At 48.4% G+C, this 14,104-nt stretch overlaps 2 protein-coding genes across 5 annotated transcripts in view; one reads left to right on the forward strand and one right to left on the reverse strand.

Moving 5' to 3' along the window:
* TM9SF1 (transmembrane 9 superfamily member 1) overlaps positions 1 to 14,104 on the forward strand; it is a 32,026-nt gene that overhangs the window by 7,171 nt on the left and 10,751 nt on the right. The window contains 2 exon segments of the mRNA XM_060175296.1: positions 3,601 to 3,609; positions 13,313 to 13,911. Coding sequence (XP_060031279.1) covers positions 3,601 to 3,609; positions 13,313 to 13,911 — 608 coding nt within the window.
* Positions 102 to 5,762, reverse strand: TSSK4 (testis specific serine kinase 4). Of its 4 annotated transcripts, none has more exons than XM_016194327.2 (4): positions 4,966 to 5,762; positions 1,665 to 1,879; positions 879 to 1,242; positions 102 to 452 (listed from the first exon to the last, which is right to left on the reverse strand). In XM_016194327.2, exons 1-4 carry the CDS (start codon positions 5,188 to 5,190, stop codon positions 288 to 290), a joined length of 969 nt encoding a protein of 322 aa, XP_016049813.1. In that variant the 5' UTR covers positions 5,191 to 5,762; the 3' UTR covers positions 102 to 287. The 4 variants fall into 4 exon arrangements, with proteins under 4 accessions (XP_016049813.1, XP_060031278.1, XP_007536354.1 ...); XM_060175295.1 differs by having other exon boundaries at positions 879 to 1,272; positions 4,966 to 5,753; XM_007536292.3 differs by having other exon boundaries at positions 102 to 379; positions 4,966 to 5,741.

Below are 14,104 nucleotides of genomic sequence, written 5' to 3' on the forward strand. Positions count from 1 at the left end.
TGTGTGTGTGTGGGGGGATCTACCTTAAGCTTAGCAGTGTCCCCTGCTAAGATCTAAGCTTAGCTAAGATCCCCTGAAGAAAGAATGTCTTTGACCCCGGCTGATGAAACTAAAAAGTAGATTTATTTTGCATATTAAATACTTTGAGCTCCCATCCTCTTGCTTCGCTCTTCTCTCACCCTCCTCCCTCAGCCACTCAGGAATTGACTTCCAAGGACAGGTGACGGTTATTGGTGCTGGGGAGCTGACACATGGCCTCGAGCAGCCTGATCTCATGAATGGGCTGCTCAGGCTGGAACTTGATTACCCAGGGGTCCTTGATGACATCCAGGATGGTGGCACGCTTGGTGGCTTGCCGTAGCATATGGAGGACCAGGTTCTAGGGCAGGGGAGAGAGAGGTCTTGGCTGAGCTTGGCCCCCAATGTGCCACACAGACAGTGAGTAGCTGGACCTAAGAAAGAAGCAGGATAGCCCATCACACCACTCTGGAGAAAGGGGGTGTGGCCCTGACTTTATCCTGAAGAGCCAGACAGGTAACTCAGAAAGAGGAAGGGAAGGGAAAATAAATAAATGTAAAAAAAATTTTTTTTTTTTTTTAAAAAGAGGAAGGGAAAGGAACATTCCTAGGGGAAAACCCCTACCAAACACCTCTTCCAGGCTAAAGATGGAAGTATTAAAACCTGCTTGTGACTCCTCCCTAGGGCACAGAACCCAAGACTCACTCTAACCCTCCCCAACTGGTTTTGAGACAGGAGCAAAAATGTGAGCTGGCTCTGGTGGGTGAGACTCCTTCCCCAGGGCTAGGAGACTTGGATTGGGCAAGGTACCCCTCTGTGCATCCTCCCAGCTGCCTGAGCCCTCCTGGGGAAGCCAGCACCTTGCACTCCTGGGAGATGTTGGTGTTGGCTGGAAAAGTGACCTCCTTCTGAGTCTCTTTCAGCAGCTTCTTGAGATTGGTGTCATCAAAGGGCAGGTGGGCGACCACTAGCGTGTAGAGGATGACGCCCATGCTCCAGGTGTCGGACAGGAAAGGGTTGTAGGGCAAGCCTAGCAAGATCTCTGGGCAGGCATAAGCAAAGCTGCCGCAGTAAGTCTGGCTGAGGTGGGTAAAGCAGTTCATTTGGCGGTGAGAAGGACTATTACGCACAGCCTGGTTAGAAAGCACCATCTTAGCGAAGCCAAAATCCGATATCTTCACATTCTCTCGCTTGTCCAGCAACAGGTTCTCCAACTTTAAATCCCTACCAGCAGCAGAAAGGCTGGGCGTCAGGCTGGGGAGAGGGCTTAGTATTAGACCGGGAGCTGAAGGGCCAGGGGTCAGAGGCTAGAGATGAGGGATGGCAGAGTGGGAGAGGTACCGTTGTGAGGACACAAGGCACAGAGGAAGAACCGGGATCGTGGGTGGAGCTCAAAGAGGAGAGACAACAGGACCTGGGGGCCACTGGGCGGTGGTGGTGTGTGTGTGGGGGGCTCCACTGTATTTCATTAAGTGCTCTGCGTTCAGTGGATACTTTGCTGTCTGGGCCAGAGTGTTAAAATAGTGCATCAATAGGCCTAGATACTGAGGAAGGTGGTCAGAGGAGGAAAGAGGGCAGAAAATGGGGGCCATGCATAAACCCCCTTGATAGCCCAAAGGCCCCAGTCTAGGTGGCAAGGCCCTCACCGGTGCACGATGCCTTTGCTGTGCAGGTAGGCGATGCCCAAGGTCATCTGGGAGAACCATTTGCCAGCAAGGGCCTCAGAGCAGGCCCCGTAGCGCTGGATCCATTCAAGGACGTCACCACCCTGAGCCAGCTCCAGGATGATGTACACTCGGGACGTGGTCTCAATGGCTTGATAGAAGTTGATGAGGTACTTGTGCCGCAGAACCTTCATGACCTGGCCCCAGGAGAGGGACCATCACGCCCGGGAAGGAAGATCCCGGCTGCGCTCCCAACACTCCTACTGGCTCACTCACTGCTATTTACTTAAAACGTTGCCCTCATGGTATCATAGATGACACCAACAGTGGTGCTGTTGAGTGCCCAGCTAGTTAAGACAAAGGACGATGCTTCAATAAAGGATTATTTGAGGGCAAGGGTAGATAGCATAATGGTTATGCAAAGAGACTCTCAAGCCGGAAGTTCCATAGTCTCAGGTTCAATCCCCTGCACAAACCTTAAGCCAGAGCTGAGCAGTGCTCTCATTTAAAAAAATATATATATTGACGGAGAGAAAAAAAAAAACAACAGGGCTGGGTAGATAGCATAATAGTTAAGCACTTTGGTGCTTCTGACTGAGGCACCAAAGGTCCCAGGCTCAATCCTCAGCAACATCAAAAGGCAGAGTTGAAAAGGCAGAGTTGAGCAGTGCTCTGGTAGGGTAAAAAAGAAAAAAGTAAATAAAACCTAAGGGCTCTGTGTGAAATGGCACAGTGGTTATGCAAAAGACTTTCATGCCTGTGGCTGTGAGGTTCCAGGTTCAATCCCTGGCACTGACATAAATAAGCCAGAGCTAAGCTCTGGTAGCAAGTGCTTTACTCTCTCATCTCTTCTCTCTCATTAAAATAGAAATAAAATATTAAAAATTAAAGGGGGCAGGTGTTGTTAAACTGGGTAGAACATACACTGCTATAATAATGCACAAGGCCCAAGGTTCAAGCTCCCAGCTGGGCCCCACCTGCTTCTTGAAACCTTCTTGAGGAGTGAGTCAGTGCTTCAGATGTCTCTTTCTCTCCCTCTCTCTCCTTTCTTTTTCCATTCTTCTCTGTAGCCAATAAATAACTAAATGGATATTAAAACACTTAAAAAAAAACTTTGAATTTTGGGACAGAGGGAGATAGCATAATGGTGATGCAGAAGACTTTTAAAAAAACTTTCATATTTAAAAAAAAATGTTTATATTTATTTTCCCTTTTGTTGCCCTTTTCATCGTTGTCCTAGTTATTATTGTTGTAGTTATTACTGATGTCGTCATTGTTAGGACAGAGAAATGGAGACAGGAGGGAAGACAGAGGGGGAGAGAAAGATAAGACACCTGCAGACCTGCTTCACCGCCTGTGAAGTGACTCCCCTGCAGGTGGGGAGCCGGGGGCTCGAACTGGGATCCTTACTCTAGTCCTTGCGCTTTGCACCACGTGCACTTAACCCGCTGCGTTACAGCCTGACTCCCTACAGAAGACTTTCATGCCTCAGGCACACATGTAATCCTCTCTGCATGCGCATAAATCAGAACTGAACAGTGCTTTGGTGAAAGAATAAAAGAGGGGAAGAGAGAAGGAGGAGAGGAGGGGAGGAAAAAGAAACGAAAACTTTGTGCAAAGCACAAGGACCGGTGTAAGGATCCCGGTTCAAGCCCCCAGCTTCCCACCTGCAGGGGAGTCGCTTTACAAGCGGTGAAGCAGGTCTACAGGTGTCTCTCCTTCTCTCCCTCTCTCTGTCTTCCCCTTCTCTCTCCATTTCTCTGTCCTACCCAACAATGACGACAACAATAATAACTACAACCATAAAACAAGGGAAATAAAAGGGAATAAATAAGTATTAAAAGAAAAGAAAACTTGGCAACAGAATATCTCGGAGCTGGCACAGCCACTCCACTGCTTTGCACTTTCTGATTTTGAGGGGCCTGGAGTTGGATGGGTGGAAAGTGGTCAAATTCATAGCAACAAATTTTCCTAGCTATTGAGTGAAACATTCAGTTGTGTTTTGAGGGTTTCTGATCCTACCCTTTTTTTAAAAAAAAAAATTTTTTTTTGTTATATTTATTTTTCCCTTTTGTTGCCCTTGTTGCTTTTATTGTTGTAGTAGTTATTATTGTTATTGATATCATCATTGTTAGGACAGAGAAAAATGGAGAGAGATGGGGAAGACAGAGAGGGGGAGAGAAAGCTAGACACCTACAGACCTGCTTCACCGCCTGTGAACTCCCCTGCAGGTGGGGAACCAGGGGATCGAACCGGGATCTTTACACCTAGCCCACTGCACTACTGCCCAACTCCCGACCCTACCCATTCTAACCATCTCCCTACTGAGAAACCTTAAGAAGTTTGGTACTGGGCAAGGGTAAATAGCATAATGGTTATGCAAAGAGACTCTCGTGTCTGAGGCTCCCAAGTCCCAGGTTCAATCCCCTGCACCACTGTAAACCAGAGCTAAGCAGTGCTCTGGTAAAAAAAAAAAAAAAAAAAAAAAGTTTGGTACTAGGGACTGGGACTTGGAAAACCTGGTTGAGTATACATATTACTAAGCACAAGGCCCACAGTTCAAGCCTGGAGTTCCCACCTGCAGGATGCTTCAACTGACAAGTAACCTCCATCTCTCCTTTCCCTCTCAATTTTTCTCTGTCCTATCAAATAAGAAATTAAACACTTTAAAAAAAAGTTTGGTACTAGGGAGTCAGACAGTAGCACAACGGGTTATGTGCAGGTGGTGCCAAGCGAAACCAGCATAAGGATCCCAGTTTGAGCCCCCGGCTCCCCACCTACAGGGGAATCGCTACACAAGCAGTGAAGTAGGTCTGCAGGTGTCTTTCTTTCTCTCCCACTCTGTCTTCCCCATCTCTCTCCATTTCTCTCTGTTCTATCCAACAACGATATCAATAACAATAAACTGGGAAATGTTACGCATGTACAAACTGTTGTATTTACTGTTGAATGTAAAACATTAATTCCCCAATAAAGAAATTTTTAAAAAAATACACTTAGGGGCAGAGGGTAAAAAAAAACAAACAAACAAAAAAAAAAAACAAGGGCAACAAAAGGGAATAAATATTAAAAAAAAAAAAAAAAAAAAAGTTTGGTACTGTGGCCCAGGAGGTGGTATATTGAATTAAAGCACTGGACTCTCAGACATGAGGTCCTGAGTTTGATTTCCAGTATCAAATGTGCCAGAATGATTCTCTAATTCTATCTTTTCCCTAGATCACTAATAAAGTATTCCCCCCTCCCAAGTTTGGTACCACTTCCCTCTTCTAGTCCCCTTTCCAACCTGTATCTCACGGGGTAGGAATTTGTTAAGATAATCCTCAGAGGCCTTCTTCTTTGAGATGATCTTGACAGCCACCATGACCTTCTGCTTTGTGTAGTAAGCCTCATACACTGTCCCATAGGAACCATTGCCAATGACCTTGCCCACCTCGTAACCATACTCTTCCATGACAGAGCGGTAGGCTGAGGTGGTGGGTGCTGTCTCAGCATTGTCTCCCTTCCCCATGGTGTTGGGCTTGCTGAGAGCAGGGAACTTTGCTACTTAAAAGCCTCCCATCTGCTCAGGAAGTCGACACCTGGACCCACTGAGGGGTAAGGAACCCAGCCCAAGCCTGGAGTGCTGGGCTCAGCTCGCCACTAGGAACTCAGAGGGAGAAGAAGGGAGAAACAGTTCTTTTTTGTCTCCACTGGCTGTTGTTACTTCTTTCTCTTCTTGGTTACGGAACTCCCAGAGGTTCTGTGTTCCACAAGTCACAATTCACCTTCTCTACCTACCACTGGCCACAAAACTTGAGAAGCAAGGAACATATTTATTCCTAGTGGTCCTTTCACAGTCTGGTGAAACTCCCCTCCTAGATATGGCCTCTTCAGGCATTCCTGTTTGTTGAGCGCCAACTGTGTGGCAGGCAGTATGCTGAGTAATGGCATAACATGTAGTCAGGTCAAGAGACTCTAGGTCCAGAAGCACAAGAAACGAGTGGGTGTGGAAATATCAGAACTGGGGGCCAGGCGGTGGCGCACCTGGCTAAGCGCTCACATTAAAGTGTTCAAGGACTCCAGTTCAAGCCCCTGGTCCCCACCTTCAAGAAGAAAGCTTCACACGTGGTGAAGCAGTGCTATAGGTGTCTGTCTCCCTATCTTTCCCTCCCCTCTCAATTTCTCTTTGTCCCTATCCAAAATAAATAAATAAATAAATAAATAAATGATTTTTAAAATATTTATTTCCTTTTGTTGCCCTTGTTTTATTGTTATAGTTATTGATGTCGTTGTTGGCTAGGACAGAGAGAAATGGAGAGAGGAGGAGATGACAGAGGGGGATAAGACACCTGCAGACCTGCTTCACTGCCTGCCTGTGAAGCGACTCCCCCGCAGGTGGGGAGCTGGGGGCTCAAAGTGGGATCCTTATGCTGGTCCTTATGCTTTGCGCCACATGCACTTAACCTGCTGGGCTACTGCCTAACCCCCATCCTTGAGATATATCTTAAGGAATCAAATACACTCTCCCCAAAAGATATGTGTATATCTATATTCATAGCAGCACAATCTGTAATAGTCAAAACCTGGAAGTAATCCAGGTGCCCAACAACAAATGAGTGGCTGAGTAAGTTGTGGTACATATACTCAATGGAATATAACTCTGTTATTAAGAATGATGAAGTCCCCATGTTCAGCAGAGAAGCAATTATAGAAGCCAGACCTCCCACCTTCTGCACCCCATAATGATCCTTGAGTCCATAATCCCAGAGGGATAAAGAATAGGGAAGCTTTCAAGAGAGGGAATGGGATACAGAGTTCTAGTGGTGGAAATTGTGTAGAACTGTAGCCCTCTTATCCTATGGTTTTGTCACTATTTCCATTTTATAAATAACATTTTTTTTTAATTATGAAGTCACCTTCTTCACCTCATCTTGGATGGAGTTTGAATCATGTTAAGTGAGTTAAGCCAGTAAGAGAAGGATGAATACGGGATAATTTCTTTTTTATATTTATTTATTTATTTATTTATTCCCTTTTGTTGCCCTTGTTGTTTTATTGTTGTAGTTATTATTGTTGTTATTGTCGTTGTTGGATAGGACAGAGAGAAACGGAGAGAGGAGGGGAAGACAGAGAGGGGGAGAGAAAGATAGACACCTGCAGACCTGCTTCACCGCCTGCGAAGCGACTCCCCTGCAGGTGGGGAGCCGGGGTTCGAACCGGGATCCTTATGCCGGTCCTTGTGCTTTGAGCCACCTGCGCTTAACCCACTACAGCCCGACTCCCCACGGGATAATTTCAATCATGTACGTTGAGAAATAAGAACAGAAAAGGGAAACACAAAGCAGAATTTTGACTTTGGTGTGTTACAGCATCCTTATGCATGATAACATGTGCTCTTAACCAGGTATGCTACCACCTGGCCGCTATTTAATCTTATTTGTTTACTTATTTATTTTGCCTCCAGGGTTATCACTGGGGCTCAGTGGCTGCACTACGAATCCACTGCTCCTGGTGGCCATCTTTTTTCCATTGTTGTCATTGCTGTTGCTGTTATTGTTGTTTGATAGGACAGAGAGAAATTGAGAAAAGGCAGGTAGGGGGAGAGAAAGATAGACACCTGCAGATCTGCTTCACCGCTTGCAAAGCAACCCTCCTGTAGATGGGGAGCCGGGGGTTTGAACCAGGATCCCTGCTCTAGTCCTTGTGCTTTGCACTATGTGTATTTATCTTATTTTAATGAGAGAGGGAGAGACTCCGCTCTGGTTTATGGCGGTGCTGGGGGCTGAACCTGGACTCTTTGGTGCATCAAACATGAAAGTCTTTCTGCTTAACTGTTATGCTATATCCTTAGACCCCTTATTATTATTTAAGATTGTATTGGTGTGAGAGAGAAAAACAGAACCAGAGGGCGGGGGGGATAGCATAATAGTTAAGCAAATGGACTCTCATGCCTGAGGCGCCAAAGTCCCAGGTTCAATTCCCCGCACCACCATGAGCCTGAGCTGAGCAGTGCTCTGGTGTTTCTGTGTCTCCTTTCTCTCTGCATCCCTCTCAAATAAAAAATAATAAATAAATATTTTTGAAAAAAAAAAAAGAGAGAACCAGACATCACTCTGGTACATGTGCTGCCAGGGATCTAATTCATGCCCTCATGCCTCAGAGTCCAACACTTTATCCACTGCGCCATCTCCCAGGTCACATGTTCGTAATCATTTTACTTAAGATTAATTTATTAATTGATGAGAAAGAACCAGAGCACCTCTCTGGCATATGCAATTCTGAGATTGATATCAAACTTTAAAAAAAAATTTTTTTAATATTTATTTTCCCTTTTGTTGCCCTTTTTTATTGTTGTAGTTATTATTGTTATTGATGATGTTGTTGTTAGGACAGAGAAATGGAGAGAGAAGGGGAAGACAGAGAGGAGGAAAGAAAGATAGACACCTGCAGACCTGCTTCACTGCCTGTGAAGTGACTCCCCTACAGGTGGAGAGCCAGGGGCTTGAACCAGGATCCTTAAGCTGGTCTTTGTGCTTCGCACCATGTGTGCTTAACCTGCTGCACTACCGCCGACTCCCTCATATCAAACATTTTTAAAAAATATTTATTTATTAATGAGAAAGCTAAGAGGAGAGAAAGAACCAGATATCTTCCTGGTACATATGCTGCCGGGGGTTGAACTCAGGACCTCATGCTTGAGAGTCCGATGCTTTATCCACTGTGCAACCTCCTGGACCACATATCAAACCTTTTTTAAAAAATTATTTATTTATTCCCTTTTGTTGCCCTTTTTTTATTGTTGTAGTTACTATTGTTGTTATTGATGTCGTGGTTGTTGGATAGGACAGACAGAAATGGAGAGAGGGGAAGACAGGGAGAGAAAGACACCTGCAGGCCTGCTTCACCGCTTGTGAAGCGACTCCCCCGCAGGTGGGGAACCAGAGGCTGGAACCGGGATCTTTTTGCTGGTCCTTGCCCTTTGCGCCACGTGCGCTTAACCTGCTGTGCTAAGGCCTGACTCCCGACATCAAAACTTCTAAGTGCAATGCTCTAGCCACTGCATCTCCTCCCAAAGCACTAAAGACTGTTTCTATTTTATTTTATTTTTTTTGTATTATCTCTATTTCATAGAGACTACCAAATGGAAATGGGAGATAGAGAAGGAGAGATACAAACACCTGCAGCATTGCTTCACCACTCACAAAGCTTTCCCACCCGCAGGTAGGAACTAGGGACTTGAACCCGGATCCTTCAGCATTGTGACATGTGTACTCAACCAGGTGTGCCACCACCCAGCCCCCGAATTTTTTTTTTTTTTATCCAGAACCTGTTTAGCTCTGGCTTATGGTGGGAGAGTCCATCTGAGACCCTAGAGAGTCAGGCATGAGTCTTTTTGCATAACGAGTCTTTCTGTTGTGTGTGTGTGTGGGGGGGGGGGGAGGCCTTGTGCTTGCACTTCACTTGTTCTGAGTCACCACAGCACTGCTCAGCTCTGATTTATGGCGCTTTGGGGGACTGAATCTGGAACCTGGGAGCCTCAGACCTGAAAGTCCTTTTGCGTAATAACTATGCTGGCTCTCCAATTGTTTCTAATCGTATCTTTTTTTTTTCCCCACTGCACCACCTCCCGGGCCACTTATTTTTTTTTTTAAGAATTTATTTATTTATTCATGAGAAAGATAGAAGACAAAGAACAAGCCATCACTCTGGTACATATGCTGCCCAGGATCGAACTCAGGACTTCATGGTTGAGAATCCAATGCTACATCCACTTATCTTTTTTTTTATTAAAATATTTTATTTATTTTATTTTTGAGAGAGATGCAGAGAGAGAGACACAGAAACACCAGAGCACTACTCAGCTCTGGCTTATGGTGGTGCGGGGGATTGAACCTGGGACTTAGGAGCCTCAGACATGAGAGTCTGTTTGCATAACCATTATGCTGTCTCTCCCGCCCATCTTTTTTTTTTTTAATAGACATCTGTGCTTTATTAATGAGAAAGAAAAGGAGGAGGGGGAGCTAAGTGATGGTACACCTTGCTGGGGACACATTATAATGCGCAAGGACCCAGGTTCAAGCCCCAGCAGTCCCCATCTGCTGGGAGGAAGCTTCACAAGCAGAGAAACGGTGTCTCTCTTTATCTCCCCTTTCCATCTCAGTTACTCTCTGGCCCTATCCAAATAAATATTAACGAAATAAAATATTTTTTTAAAGAAGTAAATTTTTTTATTATCTTTATTTACTGGATAGAAACAATCAGAAATCGAGAGGGAAGGTGGTGATAGAGAGGGAGAGAGACAGAGACACCTGCAGCCAAGCTTTTCCCCTGCAGGTAGGGACCAGGGGCTTGAACCTGGGACCTTGCGCACTGTAACATGCGCTCAACCAGGTGCATCACCACCTGGCCCCTAAATAAAATATTTTTAAAAAAGAAAGAAGGACCCAAACAATAAAGGTCGTTAATTAGAAAAAAAAAAAAAAAAAAGGAAGGAAGGAAGGAAAAGGAGAAGAGAGAGAAAGAACCAGACACTACTCTGGGACATGTGCCGCTGGGGATTGAACTCAGGACCTCACTTTTTAAGAGCCTAATGCCTTATCCACTGCACCGCTGCCTGGACCACCTCTCTTCCTATCTCCTCCTCCTCTCTCAATTTCTCTGTCCTAGCAAAAAAAAATAGATTAAGGCCTTGGGTTCACTGTCAGCACTGCCTTAAAGAACACAGGCGAGAATGCAGATCCAGTGATGGAATACAGACTTTAAGTTGCTTGCATTAGAAAAACATATCAGTACAGGTCCTGGAAAAGGATGACAGAGCACCTAATGGGGGCTGTATTGTTATGTGGGAAACTGAAAAATGTTATGCATGTACAAACTATTGTATTTACTGTCAACTGTAAAAAACATTAGTCCCTCAATAAAAAAAAGAAAAACATATCAAAGGGCTGGGTGGTGGTGCACCTGGTTAAGTGCACACATTACACTGCACAAGAACCTGAGTTCAATTCTCTGGTCCTCACATGCAGGGGGAAGCTTCATAAGCAGTGAAGCAGTGTTGTAGGTTATCTTTCTCCATCTCCCATTCCCTTTCCATTTCTCTGTCTTTATCCAAAATAAAATAAAAAACCAAAGGGTAAGAAGGGCTGGAGGTCTTAGTTGAACGGGATGAGGGATGAACATGTTTGGTTGGTTTCAGAATTGGAAGAGGGTTTCAGATCGGGAAGCCAGATAAACATCTTCAATCTATCAGGACGAGCATCTGTCTAGCATACACCGAGCAATAGATGAAGTGCTAGACTTGACAAGTGTTAGGTCCCAAGTTCGATTCCTGGCATCACATCTCTTTCTTCCATATCATTCATAAATAAAACAAACATTTATTTATTTATTTACTTTTTAGTCAGAGGTCCTTAAAAACACTGATACCTATTGGGGCTGGGCAGTAGCATATCTAGTTGAGCACACATGCTACAATGTACAAGGACCCAGGTTCAAGCCCCCAGTTTCCACCTGCAGGGGGGGAGCTTCACAAACAGTGCCTCAGGTGTCTGTCTCTCTGCCTCCCTATCTCTTCCACTCCTCTCAATTTTTCTGTCTTTGCCCAATAAAAAAAAAAAAAACACCTGATACCTTGGGTCCACTGGTAGCCCACTCAAATGGAGTGCATACTTCACCATGCACAAGGACCTGGGTTTCTGCCCCTAGCCGCTACATGGGGGCGCCATGCACAGGTGAAGTTTCAGGAGTGATAGAGCAGTGCTGTGGCGTCTGTCTCACACCACTATCTGCAATAACAACAACAAGCCGGGCGTGGTGGCGCGCACCTGTAGTCCCAGCTACTTGGGAGGCTGAGGCTGGAGGATCGCTTGAGCCCAGAAGCTCAGGGCTGCAGTGCGCTATGCCGATCGGTGTCCGCACTAAGTTCGCCATCAATATGGTGACCTCCTGGGAGCGGGGGGGGGGGGACCACCAGGTTGCCTAAGGAGGGGTGAGCCCGCCCAGGTCGGAACAACAAAAAAAAGTCCACTGGGAGTCGTGCAGCGGATTAAGCGCAGGTGGCACAAAGCACAAGGCCCCGCATGAGAATCCCGGTTCGAGCCCCCGGCTCCCCACCTGCAGGGGAGTCGCTTCACAGGCGGTGAAGCAGGTCTGCAGGTGTCTGTCTTTCTCTCCCCGTCTCTGTCTTCCCCTCCTCTCTCCATTTCTCTGTCCTATCCAACAACGACGACATCAACAATAACAACAATAAAAACAAGGGCAACAAAAAGAAAATAAATATTTAAAAAAAATTTTTTTAAGTCCATTGGGAGATGGGGGGGAGAGGGACCGGGGAGGGGGGGAGGAAAAGGAGGGAGAAGGAGAGGGTAAGGGGGAGGAGGGGGAGGAGGAGGGGAGGAAGGCGCCAGGCAATGGCATCACCTTACACAAGGTTCAAGCCCCTGGTCCCCACCTGCAGGGAGGGAAAGCTTCATGAGTGGGGAAGCAGGTCGGCAGGTGTCTTTCTGTCTCCTCCTCCCCTTCTCAATTAGTCTCTATCCAATAATAAATAAAAGGGAAAATTTTTTTAAAAAAAGAGACAGAGAGAGAGAGAAAGGCACCACAGCACTTAATCTTCCTTCAGTACAATGGGGGACCAGGTTGGGCAGTGCTATGCAAAAATAAAACGTAAGGTAAGGTCCTTTACCTGCAGCCAGCACCCCCCACCAGGCTGGCCCGCAACTCGGCGAAAGGGCAGCAGGTGTTTCGGGTCAACCCGCGGGAGGATCGAGGGGCGGGAAGGTGCAGTGGGGCGGGAGCCGGGCAGACTCCGGGGTGCACAGCCGCGGGGTGCACGCGGGCCGCGACCGCGCGAGTGGGAAGCGGCGCGGCTGGGGGCGGGACCGCCGCGGGCTCCGGGAGCCGAGCCGCCGGCCGGGCTGAGGTCCCCGCGGGGAGGGCGGAAGTCGTCGGGCTGACGTGTCGCGCGCCGCTCTCCCGACCGCCGGGCGGGCCGCGGCTGGGGGCCGGGCTCGGCGAGCACTGCGGGGCCTCCGCGTCGGGGCTCGGCGGCCGGGGCTCCGGAGCTCCCCCGGGAGCAGTGAGCCGGGCCGGGCGCTGCATCCCGGCCGCGTGCCCGCGGACGCCGCTCTCAGGCACCGCGGCGGCCAGCCCGCGGAGGCCGTCGTCAGGCCCCCTCCGGGCCGCCGCCAGCGCGCCGCTGTGTCTGGGGGACACCCGGGAGGAGCCCAAGGGCAGCTACGGGGGCGCGGGCGCCGCGTGGGCCAGCCCCTCCCGCGCGGTGAGGCCCGGGCTGCGGCGGGCCGGTGGGGGCGGGGCGGGGCCGCGCGGCGTCGCCATGGAGACGGGCGGGGGCGCGCGCCCGGGTGCAGGACCCGCGGGCTGCGGGCGGGGGAAGCCGGTGGCGTGGACGAGCGGCCCAGCGGGAGCCCGGGAACGAGCATGGGGACGCGTGCCGGGGGCGCGCGAGGAGGCCTCCCGAGAGAGGGTTGCAGAAGCCGACGGGAGGGACTGGAGCCATTGGGCGCCAGCTCGAAGGACTCGCTCTGGAGTGTGTGTTGTGGGGGCATCATGAGCTGATCCCTGGTTTCTGTACCCGCAGGACTCCCCCAGGCTGGAGGTCGTGACGATGGCCGTCCCAGGGCAGCCTCCAGGTTGCTTTCCAGTCTTGCTGCTGCTGCCGCTGTTGCTGGGCACAGGCTGCGGACCCGGGGTGGAGGGCGTGACACACTACAAGACCGGCGACCCTGTCATTCTCTATGTCAACAAAGTAGGGCCCTACCATAACCCTCAAGAGACTTACCACTACTATCAGCTTCCAGTCTGCTCCCCGGAGAAGATCCGCCACAAAAGCCTTAGCCTGGGCGAAGTGCTGGATGGAGACCGAATGGCTGAGTCTTTGTACGAGATCCGCTTTCGGGAGAACGTGGAGAAGAGAACTCTGTGCCACATGCAGCTCAGTTCTGCACAGGTCAGCCTCTCACGTGGTCGGTCTGCTGGAGCTAAGCCCTCCCTCCCTGGGACTGTTAACAGTGTCTTCTAATGGTGTTTTCAGAAGCATCCTTGCAGAAGTGATCTCACTTGAACTGTTGTTATACTACTTGGTGTGGCAGGCAGGGCTGATGGCATTATTTGCTCTTAGTTGGCAAAGGAAAGTACTCAGAGATGACCTTTTTCAGTCTACAGAGATGGACGGGGAGATTGCATATGGTTATGCCAAACGACTTCCATGCAGGAGGCACCAAGGTCCCAGGTTCAATCCCTGCCTCAGCCCCACCTTAAGCCAGAGCTGAGCAGTGCTCTGGTAATAAATAAATAGTTTTACACAGTGAGTGACTTGCAGAGTTGACTGTACACTCCAGGGTTCCTGACTCCAAGCTGTCGGTTCCAGCTACTAGTTTATGGTTGAGAATCCAATGCTTTAGCCACTGCACCACCTCCTGGAC

The sequence above is a fragment of the Erinaceus europaeus genome, chromosome 16 (assembly GCF_950295315.1).
Source record: "Erinaceus europaeus chromosome 16, mEriEur2.1, whole genome shotgun sequence".
In the NCBI taxonomy this organism is placed as follows: Eukaryota; Metazoa; Chordata; class Mammalia; order Eulipotyphla; family Erinaceidae; genus Erinaceus; species Erinaceus europaeus.